This window comes from Nomascus leucogenys, chromosome 6 (genome assembly GCF_006542625.1).
Source record: "Nomascus leucogenys isolate Asia chromosome 6, Asia_NLE_v1, whole genome shotgun sequence".
In the NCBI taxonomy this organism is placed as follows: Eukaryota; Metazoa; Chordata; class Mammalia; order Primates; family Hylobatidae; genus Nomascus; species Nomascus leucogenys.
This window is the reverse complement of record NC_044386.1, coordinates 118,317,974-118,335,352: the sequence shown is the minus strand read 5'-3', so window position 1 is coordinate 118,335,352 and position 17,379 is coordinate 118,317,974. Positions and strand designations below refer to the sequence as shown.

General features: G+C 35.2%; 1 protein-coding gene and 1 pseudogene across 9 annotated transcripts in view; both read right to left on the bottom strand.

The window, feature by feature from the left end:
• The window catches only part of MEF2A (myocyte enhancer factor 2A), a 121,018-nt gene that overhangs the window by 56,659 nt on the left and 46,980 nt on the right, over window positions 1-17,379 (bottom strand). For all 8 annotated transcript variants that reach the window (XM_030815078.1, XM_030815081.1, XM_030815079.1 and 5 more), the window contains exon 3: window positions 16,094-16,297. In XM_030815078.1, coding sequence (XP_030670938.1) covers window positions 16,094-16,297 — 204 coding nt within the window. The remainder of the gene's footprint in view (window positions 1-16,093; window positions 16,298-17,379) is intronic.
• LOC115835544 lies at window positions 7,212-12,263 on the bottom strand (annotated as a pseudogene). Its single transcript, XR_004030612.1, has one exon. The product of XR_004030612.1 is annotated as a phosducin-like protein 3 pseudogene (transcript).

The following is a 17,379-nucleotide window of genomic DNA, read 5'->3' as shown; positions in this document are numbered from 1 at the left end:
GAGATTATCTCATGTGGCATAGATATGTATAATTTGAGACTTCTGATCTATGAATATGGTATAACTCTACATTACTAGGACACATTCAACTTAGTCATAATATATTATCTCTTCTACATATCACTGGATTTAATCTCTGTATAAGTAATGCTAGATGCTTTAATAAATCTATAAATCTCAGTGGCTTAACACAATGAAAGTTTATTTCTTATTCATACAAAGCCCAAGAAGGATGTTTCTTATTCTCAGTGAGCCCTGTGTGAGATTCAGAGCCCAAAGACATTTACCTTATGGTTCCACATATAGGACCTCAGGGTTCCCATTCTTACCACATGGGATGCCAAACAGGGAAGAAAGAGTATGAAGATTATGTAGGAAGTATCTTACTGGTCACACCTGGAAGCAGCCTGCATCATTTTCACTCACATCTCCTTGGTCAGAGGTCAGTCACATGGCCACTCTTAACCACAGGGGAGGCTAATACAGAGTCTAGTTTTGTGCCCAAACAGTAGAGAAAATGGGTCATTCTGAAAATAAAAATGTCTCCCAGGCGGAGGTCGGGGTGAGCCGAGATCATGCCATTGCACTCCAGCCTGGGCAACAAGAGTGAAACTCCATCTCAAAAACAAACAAACAAAAAGTCTCCCATAAGAAAGATGTGAACACGAAGTAGACTAATATTTTGCTGAAGACTTTCACATTTATGTTCAGTGAGACTGGCTTCTGATTATTATCTTTGCAACTCTCCTAGCTGGTTTTGCTATCAAAGTTAGGCTAATTTTAGATAACGAGGAAAGGAAAGCTCTTTGTTTTTACTATTCTTTGGAAGGGTTTGTGAAATACTGGAATTATTTCCTTCTTAAAAATTTGCTAGTATTTGCTTATGCAGCCATCTGGACTTGTAGTTTTGTGGAAAACTTGACAAGATTATTCAATTTTTCTATTTTTTCTTTATTACATTTGTTAAATTATATTTTTCTTGAAATCTGTCCAATGAATCAAAGTTTTGAGGCATAGGATTCTGAGATTATGTATGCTCAAAAAAGTATGTCAAAATTGCCACTGAACAGAAAACTAAATGGTACTTTTGTGATCCTCTAGTTCATCTCCTACCCTTATAGAGGAGAATATTAAAGTTAAAAGAGATCCAGAGATCCAAGTACTCTTCCCTCACCTCACTTCAACACATAGCTGTTAAGTGACAGAACTGGGACTAGAATCTAAGTCTAGTGCTCTTTCCAATATGCTATGCTCATTTGTTAAATGGACTGCATCCATCAGTCAGCAAATCAAAGGGAGAACAGATAAGAGAGCTGTAATCAGGAACAATTTCAACCACTGAGAGGAGAGAATGTTTACTGTGTATGTGGTGGTTGTAGGCACTGTCTTCATATTCCTCTCCAGTTCCTCCATGATCTTATTATCCCTACTTCCTCAATGAGAAGTGTGTGGTGTTCAGGCTATGGCTTCTTTAAATTCTAAGATCTTACCCAGTTCTAAGATACTCCTAGGTTTGATGGTAAAAATCCTAACAAATGGCAGTAAGATTCCCTACCTGCCCCACCCCCCAATCCCAACAGTTTTGAGGCCCTTGTCTCCCAGGAGCTGGACACTGAGCAGCCAGGGAGTCTCAGCTTGTCACCAGAAAGAATGTAACTCTGTTCTAGATCTCCACACATACATGAATACTAAGATAGAGCTGATTCTCAGTGCACCTCAGACAAGAAAGTCTATCTTCAAAAGTCCTGGAGCTTGGTTCTTCACTATCCCTTTTTGTTTACTGAATAAATACCTTAATTTGCCTTTTTCTTTCATTCAACAAAATTTATTGAAAGCACCCTACTAGATGCTGATATTTACTGATAAATTAGACATAGATCATTGTCCACATGAAGCCTGTAGAGGTCATCTGGTCATTCGATGAAGACTGCTTTCTTACCATGGCAGCCTGACTTGGTCTTGGCCCTTTCTTCCAACGCAGTAGATGGTTTGACTATAACACTGATATACAGGTGTTATGCCTTCCCTCTCGAAATTTTCTCTGGGTATAGAACTCTAGGTTGCATTCTACTCCCTTCTTAAACAGCACACTTAGGATATCATTTCATTGACTCCAGATTTCATTTGTTATTTGGAAATAGCACTCTTTTGAGGATAGTCTCTTTACGTCTTTCTTGTCTTTGTTTTCTGCACAGTTTCACCATGTCTACATAGAGTTTTTGTTTTTTTTTTTACACATTTACTCAGCATGGGATTTGAATTTCTTAAATCTAAGGATGGTGGGCTTTCATCAATCCTAGAAAATTGTGTCATTATCTCATCAAATATTGCCTCTACCCGATTCTCTGTTTCCATCTTCTACAATGCCAATTAAGCATAGGCTAGAACTTCTAAATATGATCCTCCTTTTCTTTAAACCTTTCTTGATATTTTCTGCCTTTTAATATTTGCATTGAATTCTAGATAATTTCTTCTACCTTTGGTTCACAAATTCTCTCTGCGGTTACGGAAAATCTACTTCCACCATGTCTACTGCATTAATTAGTTTTGGTCATTGTATTTTTTCACATCTTGAAGTATTTCATTCAACTCTGCTATGTCAATTCCTTTATAACTTCCTGTTTCCTACTGATTTTTCAAGCTTATTTCTTAAAACATAGAAAGTGAAACTGTTCTATAATCTACATAGAATAACAATGTCATCTGAAATATATAAGAGTTATTTTCTGCTGCATCCTGCTGTGTTTTCCTTACTGTGCCTTGTTTTCTTGTATCCTTGGTCATCTTTGTATGATGCTCTATAGTTCTGAAAGGTTATTTGAAAGAGATTTCTGATACACAGAATAAGGTGGCTTTCTTCAAAAAGGATATAAATTTGCTTCCCCTAGTTAACAGGGCACTAGTTTTCTTGAATGTCTGGTATTATATGACTTGGAACTACGATTCCACACAATTCTGGTAACTTGGTTTACAATCTGTCAGATATGTTCTTTTTTTCTTTTCGTGTTCTCTTCTTTCCCATATCTGCTCAGTACTAAATAACTCTCCTTGCAATCCTTTGGGAGCAGGAGAAGGCAGTGGATTTTCCTCTTTTCTTAAGGCCCCAGCTTAAAGGGGTTTGGGGGTACCTATTAGGCTCATAAACCTAGAAGTAATCATCTTCCCCTTGATTCTGAATGTATCAGAACCCAAATCTATCAGAACCTGAATCTCAGTTTTATAAACTGCTTTATACAGATGGGCAAATGATTCACAGTGGTTAGAACTTTCAATACTTTTTTACCTTTATGTTCTTACCTTCTCTTAAATTTTGGCCTGGCATATTCCTTGAGCTCTTGGATAACGTAAAGTTTTTTTGTTTTGTTTTTACAGTTTATCTAGTTTTTAGATGTCTTCAACAGAAGAGCTGATCCAGATAACCTAGCCCAACAATATCAAAATTTTAAAAAATCAACCATTTTCTAATAATGTCCATAAAGTTATTCATTTTTGTTGATGTTTTCGCTATTTTTTTTTTAAGTTAGATGCAAGACAGGGTTTGGCAGTTCCTCAAAAAGTTAAACACAGAACTTACCACACAATCCAGGAAATTCTACTACTAACTAGATACCCAAGAGAAGTGAAAACTTATACCCATACCAAAACTTGTACACAAACTTCACAGTAGCAAATGGAATACTATTTGGTCATAGAATGAAGTACTGATACAGCTACCATACGGATGAACCTTGAAAACATTATGCTATGTGAAAAAGCTGGACAAAAGACCACATATTGCATGACTCCATCTATATCAAATTCCCAGAATAGGTAAATCCATAGACACAGAAAGTACATTAGTGGTTGGTTGCCAGGATGTAGGGGAAGGAGGAGTTGGTAAGTGATTGCTAATGGATACTGGATTTCTTTTCGGGTTGACGAAAATGTTCTGGAATTAGATAGCGTTCATGGTTGTACCAACTTGTGAATGGACTAAGAACCACTGAACTGCATAATTTACATTGGTGAATTTTATGGTATACGAATTATATCTCATTTAAAAGAAGAGGAAAAAAGTTAATCTCAGGTATGCCTACCACATTTCAATAAGTAATTAAAATATGCATTCAATTTCACATGATAGTTAAGGATGTCTGGAGCAATTATTTATAAAGATACAAGGTAACGTGACAGTACTACTACAGTATTAACCTGATTAATTAGGTTACTGAAAGCTCTGGGAATGTATACTACAATCATGAAGCTATCACACTGGAAATCATATCATATTGTCCTAAGATGCACTAGCCCATTCTAATTAAAGTGTTGCCAGCATTTCTATTCAAGTAATTTTGTGTATTTACAGGACCCACCATAGTGGCCACTAGCTACACTAAGATGCCTCACTGAGCATTTCAAGCTATCCCTCCGATTATCATTTACGTTCATGTGCAGAATACAAAGCTGCACAGGTTTTGCAGTTTATGAGATTATCCAAGAATGCATACACTGCAATAGAGCAGAGGCCTCTATACTTATCTTTTTAAGTAAGTTTACTTCTCTAAAGGTTGGAAGTAATATATATTAGTAGATGTGGAGGATGGGGAGATAAGGAAATAAAGTTATCATTTCCAGTGTTAACAGAGTAAAAAGAATCACCTCCTACACATTGAGTGTTCCTTCAACTTAAACATATTTTATATTTTTGTCCCTACTAGATTTTGTAATATTTAATGAAGTTTTAATTATCATAAATACTCTTAATTTATGATTAAGTGAATGCTGAAGTACGCACCACTACCTTTAGTTCCATTTTATAGGTTACTATTAAGCTGTGTGCTGAATCTTTACTGAGCACTGTGAAAAATACTAATGTTCCTTAGCCAAGTCTTTGCCTCAAAGGATCTACAGTCTTCCTTGCTCTCTTTGGACGTGGCTTCCTCATCAGTTAAATGAAAGAGCCAGATCAGAGTTTCCCAACTGTTCTATAACACACAAACCACTTTTCACAGCATTATTAGGTCAATTCTCTCTCTATATATTAATATGTATGTTTTACAAATTATGCAAATTTTCTATAAATCAATTTTTAAACAGCATGATGTGTCAATATATTATATTCCTTAGAATATGGCCTAACCACCCACTTTAATCTCCTCTCTCCATTCAAACCAAATGAATTGCATTCCTCTTTCTGTAATTCTCAACATTACTAAAGCCTATCAAAAGTAATAGGTGAGATAATTTAGTTTATTTTTTAAAGCTACATACTTCTTTTAAAATACTGCTAATCTGCTGCCAGATTAATTCCTGTAACAATGATTTGACTACTTAAAACTTTTAAACACCCCTCTAAAGGCTGCCCAATGCCTATAGGACAAATATTAAATACCACAGCTGGATATTCAAGACCATCTACCAACTATATTCAATTTGTCTCTTCCTTACCTTCGATTACTCCCCTATGCAAAGCCTCTATTCCACAAACATTTTGTATATGATATAAGGTAAATACTGAGGCTTATTTTTTTTCTATATGGATATCCAGGTTTTCCAGCACCATTTATTGAAAAGACTGTCCTTTTCTCATTGATTTACCTTGGCTCCTTTGTCAAAAATCAATTAACCATGTATATGTGGGTACATTTCTGAGCTCTCTATTCCGTTCTATTGAACTACATGCCTATCCCTATGCAAATACTACAATGAATTAGTTTTGTAGTAAATCCCAGGGGTGTAACATCTGGCTAGAATAAGCCAATCAGGACATTCTATCCTTTCTCTACCACTATGTTTAGTGTTTTCAGAGTGGGAGATGGAGAGGCAAGTGATTTAAACGGTACAATTAGAATTAATTTTAGAACATGTGCTGTGGATTCTGGGACACAACTGATCTCTGATACTTTAGATAGATGCTCACAATATAGTAACCAATAGCCACATGTGGTTAAATTAAAATTTAAAAAGATTTAAAAACTCGGGTTTTTCAGTTGCACTACACACTCAGTAACTACACATAGTTAATGGCTACTATATTGGACAGCACAAATATGGAACATTTCCATCATCACAAATTCTATTAGATAGTGCTGCTTTATATGATGCTGTGCTCACATATAAGGCCTAGAGCTGCCACTGCCATTTTATCAACATGAAAAAGCCAGTGTGAAGACAATGATGCATGGGCAAAGGCAGAGACCTGGAGCCCGCCTAAACACAGCCTAATCTCTACCATGCTGCTGGGATTTTTGTTACATGACATAACCAATACCCCTATTTATTTATTTTTTTGAGACGGAGTCTCGCTCTGTCGCCCAATACCCCTATTTTTAAGGCCAATTTCAGTGAGGTCTTCTGTCGCCTGCATCCGGAAGCAACCTATAGTTTTCAAAATGCTTTCACACACATTATTTTAACTGATTATCAAAACTCAGTAAGATTTAAAATTTTAATACTGTTCTCTCTGCCCTATTAAACATTGAGCTTAGTAACCCAGTACACTAATCATTCAATAAATAAATGGATAATATAGCAAATATATGCTAGTTAGAATACTAAATACAAATATTTACTTTACTAATAAGTGACATATTAAGTAGGATTTGAGAGTCTAATATCAAATAACTTTCACAAAATATCTAAAACGTTATTTTATACTGTCTTACAGCACAAAACCAAAGTAACAAAACCATTTTTAAAAACTTAATTCAACTATATAAATGTGGAAAACTACAATAAAAATATTTTAATTATATAATATTATGGGATAATCCTATATGAACATGGGTGGCACAAAAAAAGCAAGCTAATGTCTTGAATTCCTCTACAAATACTAGTTGCTACTTCTACGTTCTTTTTTCAGAGCATAAACATTTTTAAGATTTTCGAGATAGATTCTGGAAATAACACTTAAGCCCAGAAATTACCACAAAATAAACCAGTTACTTGAAAAGAAAATTTATATAAAAACAAAGCATGACAGAAAAATATTCTCCACTGAATTACAGGAGATAAAGTCCAACATGCATAATAAAGCTTTGGGTTATTCTAGAAGGCTTAAGCATGTAGTGCCTATTTACCAAGTTTTAAAAATCACTAACATTTTAAAAACAATATGGAAGGTTTACCTTCTCATGTTTTACTGCTAATGAATTAAAATGAGAACTACAAGAAACATTATTTGAGGAAAAAACCATAATCCCATATCAATTACCTAAATATATAATGATATTCTTTATAAAATACCCTTAGCATACACAATCAGCGAAACATGTTAGAAATTTGAAAATCAACCAACTAAACAAAAACCTAGAAAATTATAAGGTATGTCTCATTTTCTAAAATATAATTCATACTGTCATTTGGAATTTTTTACCAGTACAGCACTGATTGCATAATTGTAAATTAAAAAGTTGAGTTATGACTAATCTATGCAAGAAGGTATCTTTCTGTAGAATCCAGATCCCTAGTCTCTCTGAGAACAGAGCCACAAAAATAACTTCAAAATAAATATGAAAACTATATGGCTGTCTCTTTAATTTTAAATTATGTGTTTGAAGTGCCAGGTTTTACCAAACTGCATGTCTGCATTAGCTATCTATATATAAGAGAACTGAAAGATCATTTAGACTATATACCTCTTACTTTACAGGCTGACACAGAACATTGAGAAACACGGGAAGCACCCAGTATCTTCTGCCCTAAATGAGCTTCTGGCTTGGATAGCAATATAATATCTTATAATATTTATATGCTTAATGACTAATATTTGATGAGAAACATAAAAATGTTGGCATTCTAAGGGTCTTTTTAAATCGACACTGAAGTGTATCTAACAAAAGGACTTCTGCCGTAAGATAATAAAATAGCCAGCATATCATCATACTAGGAAAAAGGCAGCAATAGGGCCAGTTACCACTACATTCCCAGTGTTTAGCAAAATGCCTAGTACATAGTATGATAAATATCAGTACAATACATTTAAAATGTAGAACTATTACATTCAATATTGTTACCTCTTTTCTCTTCCTTTTTCTTCAACTCCCTTCAAAAAATTACCATGCAGTTCTAACACAACTTACTGCTTGGGAAATGCAAGGAGAAACCTAAGCAGCTGTTTTATTCAGCTCTTTCAGTGGCTATCCAAACCTGCAGGGTAAAGTGAAGGGCCTTATATAGCTCATGAGGAGCTGGTTGACTTCTCAGGTCTTAGCTATTCCACTCTTCACAGTATACTACAGTGACACCTGGCTGATTTCAACTTCATACACTAACTGCAGTGTCTCATTTCCTAATTTCCATATAAGCTGCCCCTCTGACCTAGAGCACCTTTGTTTTCCACCTACCATATCCTTTAAAGGAAGGGTCCCTAACCCCTGGGGCCACAGACCCTGTTAGGAACCAGGCTGCACAGCAGGAAGTAACTGGCGGGCAAGTGAGCATTATTGCCTGAGCTCAGCCTCCCATCGCATCAGCAGTAGCATTAGATTCTCCTAAGAGCATGAAACCGACTGCGAACTGCACGACCTAGGGATCTAGGTTGCGCATTCCTTATGAGAATCTAATGCCTGATGATCTGAGGTGGAACAATTTCATCTCAAAACCATCTCCCTGTCCACATTCCTCCCACCCCCAACCCCCATCCCTGGTGCCAACAAGGTTGGGGACTGCTGCTTTAAAGAACTCTGGTGATAGCATCACCTCTACAGCAACTTTTCTCTGACCACTCTCTCAATCCTCTTTATCTCCTCTTCTTATTGGTTAAAAATTTGACCAAAGCAACAAATATCTTCTGGAGAAAAAGGAACACTTTATCTGATGGTAAGTACTATTAATAAAATATTCAATCCCTGACACATACGACATAAAAAGAACACATAGGTAGGTATCCATCAATAATCACAAGAAATGTACTACAGAAAAAAGTTCAGTTATATAGACAAGCGATATCTATCATCTTTTCCTCCCCACATGAACCCTCATTTGTGTATCAATGACATCAACCTCTAATGGGGAAAAATATGACCTCAAGAAAAACCACACTTAGAGACGCGTAGTCCCTTACACAAAGCACATAAATGAAAACCAATAATTGTATGAAAAATAATATTCAAATACATAGCAAAATAAAAGTAGTAAAATTGAAATTACAAGAGCTATGGTGACTGCTGTGTGAGGTGATGGTGCAGTGACATGTGGGAAGCGGAGGAGGGCCATGAGGATTGTGTGCCTCACCCTGTGAATCATCATCCTGCTGCTTCAGGCTCTGTTAGGAATAAAAGAGCAGGGCAGGGGACTGGAGGTGGAGGAAAGCTTTGTCTTGTCTTCAGATGTCTCATTATTTTTTCCCTTTCCCTGCTGCTCCACTGCAGCCCTGTAAAACATTAGGCAAGCCTCTTAAATACTCCCTGTCTGTTCCATTCCTCGTCTATAACATGGGGAGAAACGATGACTGGCTCAAACAGCCTCTTTGAGAATATCATGATATTGTCAGAAAATCCAAGCATAATCATGCTTCTAGTTTTGTAAGGTCAAGCACTAGATGATCTTAGGAGATAGGTCTTTTTTTTTTTTTTTTTTTTTTTTTTTTTTTTTTTTTGCCATACAAAGGGCTGGTTTTAATTTTTTTAGAGGAAATACTATAATTTAAAAAAAAGAGTTCCAAAATATTTAACAGAATCTCCAGCAATGATTATTTCCAAAATGTAAAGATTTGAAACATAATTTATACAAAACTAAAAACCACAAGGATTCGTTTTTGCTTTTTCCTTTTTTAAAAAATCCAGCCAATTTGTCACAAGAAAGTTCGGCATGTGATAGCAGCTGTAGCCTCAGTCACTCTCGGAATCGCTGTCCCTCCTCATGAGGACAGAGCGCCTCACTGAGGACAGCAACACGTCTTCAATCAGCTTCTAGGGTTTTCCTCCAGGTCCGTCATAATTGCTCCAGATTCAGACAATTTCCATTCCAACTCATCTCCTGTCAGGTTCATGCCGCCAAACACCAGAGGACCAATAAACTGAGCCTTGATATCTCCTTCCAGGTAAACAAATATCGTGGGCAGATTCCTATCAGGATAATTGGGTATGCAAGTTGTTGAAATGGCTTTGATAAATTTGACATCAGGAAACTTCCTGGCAAGTCCACTGAGGTGCTGATTTATCAGGGCACAGAGGGGAATTCCTTGTTTGTAAAGGTGCAAGATGACCCACAAGCCCTCGCCAGCTTTGGTAACTTCTTGAACATAATCCTTCCCTGAGATCTCCAAAACTTCTCCAAATTTATTCTTCAGTTTTGTTGCTTTCCACTCAGCCAGTCTCTGCCGTCCGTACATTTCAATAGCACGTTCATCCTGCCCATTAAACTTGTCTTCATGATCCTCCAGCTCTTTCAAAGTCATATCTTCATGTTTTCACCACTGACTGCTGGAGGATGCGCTGCTCCTCTTCTGCCTCCTCTTCCAATTCTTTCAGACTTTCCTTGGGGGGTAAGATACCCTTTTTGCGTAAGATGTCATTCCACTCAGTGTCTGCGTTGGGGTCCTGCATCTTGTTTCCAGTTCAGTTGCTCAAGCCAGCTGTGCCCGAGATAAGTCATTTAACTTTCTTTTTTGTTCATCTGAGGAGCCAGATTCCACCTCCGACTCATCCCCACCACACCTCTCAAAGAAGCACCCCTCAAAGAAACTGCACTCACACAAGCTCTTATAACCATGTAGAATCGAACTGAAATGTAACCCATTAGAAATGTATTCCTTAGGTGCAATTCACACCAATACTGCATACTAGTTTGAATTACTTTTTAGAGGGTTTTAAAAATTACAGTTTGTGCTTGCTCACTGTTTGAAATTATTTCAGGGGATATTCTTGGGGATAAAAATGTTTAAAAAGCTGGATAACCACTCCCAAGAAACTGTTAACTGGAAACTTTTAGTCTATAACTGCACTTAAGGCAAGTTAATTCAAATTAATTCATGACTGCTTCGGCTTCATCTCGAAAGCTGCAGATTCAGTAGGTCTAAGGTGGGACCAAGAACTTGCATTTCTACGAAGTCTCTGGGGATGCTGATGCTGCTGGTCAGGGCACTACACATTTTGAGGACCAGTGATTTTAAATAATGTGCTCTCAAGTATAATCACTTTCACTACCATCTGCTTTTATTTTCTAATTGACAGATGGATCTTATACTGATTCCCTATGTTCCTTTCTTTTAGATGTTACTTCCAAATTTTTTTGTAATTTGAAAATAGGAAGGGATTTTTAAGACTCAAATAAACAGATTTTCTCTTTCTTCAGAATCCAAATTATCAACATCTGACTTCATTTATCACTGTGCCTCCATTGCCTCAATGTGAAATACGGGCAACAGTAAGAATTCAATAAGATAATTCAAATAAAGTCTTTACTAGACCATGTTAAGTGCTTAATAATATCTATTATTCTTGCTGCTATTATCCTCACTAATTTTCTGTTCATTATTGAGGAAAACTTATTAATGATTGCTATATATTATACATTATTGGTGTATGTATAAAATCTTATCTATTTATGGTAAAATGTTCCAGAGCTCCACTGGATGTAGTAAACTAGGGAGCAAGGGGAAAGGTTAATGTCACAGACCTGGGTCCTAATCCTGGTTCTGCCACTAAATTGCTACATGACTCTGGGCAAGTCATTTTAATGTGCATCCCAATTTCTGCTTCTGAAAAAGCTTACCTTGGATATGAAGCTTAAATGAGATAGTGCGAGAAGAATTTTTTTTAAGTACTGTAGTATTCCTGTGGTGAAAAACTCCTCTCTTTGGGAATAGTGCACCAGATATTAACAAGAGAGATAAATGGCCATGACCCTTTTATTTACACCCTTAAATGACAGCACAATAATCTGAATTGCCACACAAATGATTTCAGAATGTTATCAAGTCACGGCTATTTTTAAAAAATTATAAGCAGAAATATTTAGTATTTTCAATATTTCTGCCAAACGACAGGAAAAAACATGGATACAAAAGTATTCTCAGGTGTTTTTTAGGTATCACCTGCTAGAATCCTCATTTGTTGCCTTTTAGCATAATTGTTCTTTTGATGCAGAATCCCAAAGCCTCTATTGGTTCTGGGCTTTTATTTAGTATAAATTCAAATTACACACATATACATGTGTATGAACAACGGCAACTGCTTGTGTTGGTAATTTCCATCTGTAGTTTCCTACACTCTAGGACATAGCTAATATTCCTGTAAAATTATATAATATAGTTCATAATTTTTAATCTTAATTTTACTGAAAAGAAAATTGAGGAGTTATAACATTTTCTTCATACATTTAAATTAAATTACTACATTTTATAGGACCAAACAGAAGTCTGCCACCTATTTTTTTATCAATGCTTAAGAACTTGAAAAGATAAAATGTGTGTCTTTGACAACATTCTTTGTGGAATGTCACCTAATGAAATATGGGAAATAAAGTTATAAAACTCATGTTTTGTAAGAAATATACTACTGAAAAGCAGTGTGGAAACATTTTAAACACAGCAATGATATTCTTCATTTCAAAGAAACTGAGTTATGAAGTCTCTTATGAATCTTACCCTAATGGTAATCTCTTAATTTACTAATGTGTAAGTTTGCTTTATCATATATTCAGCTTTCTTAATGTAGGGGATATATACATCCTCAAGACACTGCAGATCTTAATTTAAAATACCTAAATGCAATTTAAAATATGTAAGTACAAATTAAAAAAATAAACCTGTATAGAAATAATTTTTAAAATTTTATCAACTCTAACCAAAGTTTAAAAAATTGATTAAAATTTTAAATTTAAGAACTAGTTTAAAAACATAATTAATATAAAATGAGACAGAACAAAGACAGATGGATTTAAGTTTCTAAATAAAATTGAAACAGAAAAATAAGAGCACCATTTCTACTTATAATCAACAATATTCAAATACCAACTACTTTTAATACATTATATTAATCTTATGGCACTCCCACAAAACACACTATACCTAACTCCACAGACCTAATACATGTGCATCCTTGTACTACAGACTACACAGGTGTGGTTAACAGCACATCTTCAAGTACATCCTCAAAGGGCTTGTATATTGGATACAATAGAAGAGGGATACATCTAATGAAGACACCACGTTAATATACTCAAGACTTTGTCAAAGCATATTTCAGTAATATAGGGAAAGTAAAATCCTGCTGATTTTAAAGACTAACATATATGCAAATGGAAACGTGTGGAGTCAGGTTATAGTCCTTATGGAAGTTGTTGTTTTCAGAGTTTGTGTCATTATTGGTCATATAATGACACAAACTCTTAAGTATATTGGTCATATACTTTAGAAATCACTCTAAAGTAGATTACTTATAACTGTTTATGCCTCTATTTTATCCTGATGTTTTCAACCACATGAGATGGCTGAGGAGTCCAGAACCTTATTACCAACTTGTTCAAAGTTCTTATAAATACACATAAAATCTTCAGTTGGTAAAAGCGTATCTCAATGGTTTATAAAAATATGGGTAGGAAGAATATTCTTCTGGCCTGAATTAGGAATCTCTAAATAAGATCAACTTGCAAAGCACATAGAAGCCCCTCAATCTTTGTCAAATGAGTAAATGGGCATCAAAAAGCCTGCTTCCCATTAATACAACTGCCTGAAAGGAAACTGTAAAAAGGAAAAAATGGTATTCCAAAAATATCCTTCAATGAGACACTTGTAAAGCACTTTGTAAAAACTAAGACCCATAGGAAGCTCTATGTAAGTAACTTCATTACTGTTATCTTGTAAACTTAATTTGGACCACAGCAAACTGTACAGATGCATCAGCGTATGCCATTACACCACTGGCAAAAAGAACTCATAGGTGAATTGCACTACTAGTGAGGATGTAGGCTGCATCATCTTCATATGTGAAAAAAGGCCTATCTTACAAGTTTAACATCCACTCTCTTAATAAAAGTTGACTCAGTAAGACGTTACTATACAAGAAGTGTGAATTAAGCCTTGTAATTTATCCTACCACAATAAATTAATCCCTAATGATCTAATGTGTCTTCTATCTACTGTATTTAAATAATTTAGAACTTCACAAGGAGCTATTAACACGATTCATTTTCACTTATTTTGAGGAAATGCAATTAAAAAGAAAACATCAAAATCCCAATATATACTTGAGCTGCAAAAAGTTTTCCTTCATATTGAAACAGACTATAATATTCGAGACTGCTTAAAAAAATGTTTGGGATCTGCTCTCTTACACTTTGCTGACCACAACAGAGATGAAGATTGAGGTAGTCTGAAAATTCTATGAGGATTAAATCAGACTACATCCTCCGTATTCTCTAGGGAAGTAAGCTTTAGGCAGTGTGAAGTACCCTCAGCTTCCACGGACCAAGAATAACAACTGCTGCAATGAAAGAGCAGAGTGGTTAGGGTTAAGGAGGTGGCTGCCTCTATAATGAAATTAGCTAGAATACTTATTTGCTGACATTATCAAAGTCAGCTCCATTGGTTTGAGTTGAGGCAGTGTAACTTTTGATGAGGCATATAGATTTATAAGATAAGAAGCTATTTTAAACACAACAGGGTTACTCTCCATTTCAAGGAAATCCAGTTATGAAGTCTCTTAACAAAGCTTACCTGAATGATACCCTAATTTACAAAATTACAATACAAAATGTATTCATGACATGTAACAGGGGAAAGGTCTACTATACAGTGTTATAAATAAATGATAACAAATAACATAAATGTTAAATAATTTATAAATGACATAAATATAACTGCATTAAGGGGTTTAGCTAAAGATATAACCATGTAGTTTAATCAAAGTTATCAACAAAAACAAAATAAAAAAATTCATATACAATTCAGGGGAGGTTAACAGCAGTGAGCCCCGTAAATAAAACTGTGGATAAGTCAAGCAACAGAGATGAGTCCTAGCTGTAATTATGCTATACCTTTACTTCTCATTTGAAGAAATGACTAAAAAGTAACAAAAGCTGTTTTTAAAATACAAGTAATAGTTTTTATGTGTGTAGTAATGGTACCAATCACTGCCTAAGGAGGGACAGTTAAGGCAAAGAAGTATAGGGGAAATTTAAAATGCATTTTCGGAACAATAACAACTTGTGGAGGCAAATAAATTAGATTCTTATACAACAAAACAGCTAAATTATCTTTAATTTTAAATATTAGAAATACAATCTAGATTAGGACTCCATTGTTCTTTTTTAGTTGTTCTACGTAATCCTCACATGGTTTCAGTACTTTCACCAACGAAATGCCTAATACTTTTCTATTACAAACTAAGCCAAAATATGCATCTTGCAAGTAATAAAAAATTCCTCCATTGAATAAATATAAAACCTCCAAATATAAACAGAAGAGACAAAAGTAACTATGAAGCTAATTTAAAATATGATTAGAAATACACATGGAAAAGTTATCTTATGGAAGATCTTGAAACAGAGAAGATAAAAAGGGGGAGGCATCCTGGTTTCCATTTTGAAGGTTTTATTGTGAAACACTATTTCTGAGAAGATCATTCTAATAATAAATCCTTTTCTTTTTCACTTAATTAGGTTGGTAGAACTATGAGAGCTATCAAATAGGCAGCAGATAAACAAAGAAAATGAGGACTTTCTCCTGTTCCCCAACTGAAGTACTATTAACAAAGCAAATATTATTTACATAATTGTCATTGTTTTCTTAAGTGTTTAAAGTTGTGAGCTGTCAATGACATAATGAAATGACTAAGACATATCAAAACTGTAACTTCGCACTGTCCAAAAATGAGTCTCTTACAATATTAATTTTAAAGCTCATACAAAATAAGTAATCATAGATGAAATGTTAGATTATGCTGGTATACATGGTAAAACAACATAGTTTACTTTGTCTGAATGAATAGAGTATGTTTATAACACAAGTGAGTCGCCATACAGCAATCACTCTTCTAAGAAATGATTCAGAGAAAAGATACATATATACCTAATTTATGTTTTAGATGTACAAGTCATTCTGACAGTTAATGCTATTAAACAAAATATTTCAGTATTACTTGCAATTCACGTATTACTAGATATGTGTTACCTCAACAATATCCGAGTTGGTTCTGCTTTCATGAGGTTCATTATATTCTGTATACTTGAGAAGAACTTTGTCCATATCAGTGCTAGCATATTGAAACAGTTTGTTAGAGCTGTTGAAAATGATGAGTGCTATTTCACAGTCACAGAGCACACTAAGTTCATAGGCTTTCTTCATTAATCCAAACTTTCTCTTTGTAAAAGTGACCTAAACAATAAAAAAGGTATATTTTTATTAAAAGCATTAGTAGTACTTGAATATGGGCTATCTGAAGATGAATCTCCTTCTTAATACTGAGCCAGATTTCAAAGATGGAAAAGGTTCCCAGCTTTGTCCTCCATATGAGCCTTCCCTCTCCCATTGTGCTACAGTCCTACATTTGTTTTGTATATGCAAGCTCTCTGACAGAGCTGTCTCCTGGGGAAGTATTCCCTTATCCTTGGCACCACTCCACTACAGAGGGTGAAGAACTGCAGAAAGAACAGTTGATCAGTGTTCCCTTATCATTCAGTTAAAATTGTTACCCTCAGAAACCCCAAATCCCAGCCAGGTAATGTAACATCAGCCAGACTTTAATCCCTAAACAACTAAATACATCCACTAATCTAAAGTATTTCTCCTCCCTCTCAAGCCCTTCTCTATTGTACCCACTGAAATTCACAGTCTGGAATCAGCAAATTCCCCAAAGTCCTCAAATTCTTCTTTAACTGTTTCTTTCTTTAACTGAAACCTGTTACCTGAAATCCTCTCTTAACAGACACCGCCCCCCCCCAGAAAAATTTTTATTTACATCCTTTATACTGACTGAAAGCCCTAAAAGAGATGTCTTTTTATGCTCTGTATTCTCTCTTCGACACTACTTTTCTTTCCCTCCCCTTCAAAAACTTCAAATATTTTGAAGCTCATGCCATACAAAAATTATACCACCCAACAACCCTCCTTGGGGTGAGCAAGAGTTACCCTTGATCCCTCTTCTTCTAATAAGGGATGGGAAAGGAGTGCGAGGGAACTATCTGTACTTTCTGCTCAATGCTGTTGTGAACCTAAAACTTCTCTAAAACATAAAGTCTATTTAAAAAACAGTTTTTGAAAGGTCAGTCAGAATATACTTTTGAATAATCTTTGGAATTGTGCAACAACATAAAGTTCAACAATTTTCCCCATAGATACCTAGCATATGACTTTCTTCCTATAAACCTTAACTATTGGCCTAGACTTAAAATCAGTTATAGCAGTAGCTATTAAAGAAGTAGCGGATCTCCAGTGTCATGAAAAGCAATCACTGCCAC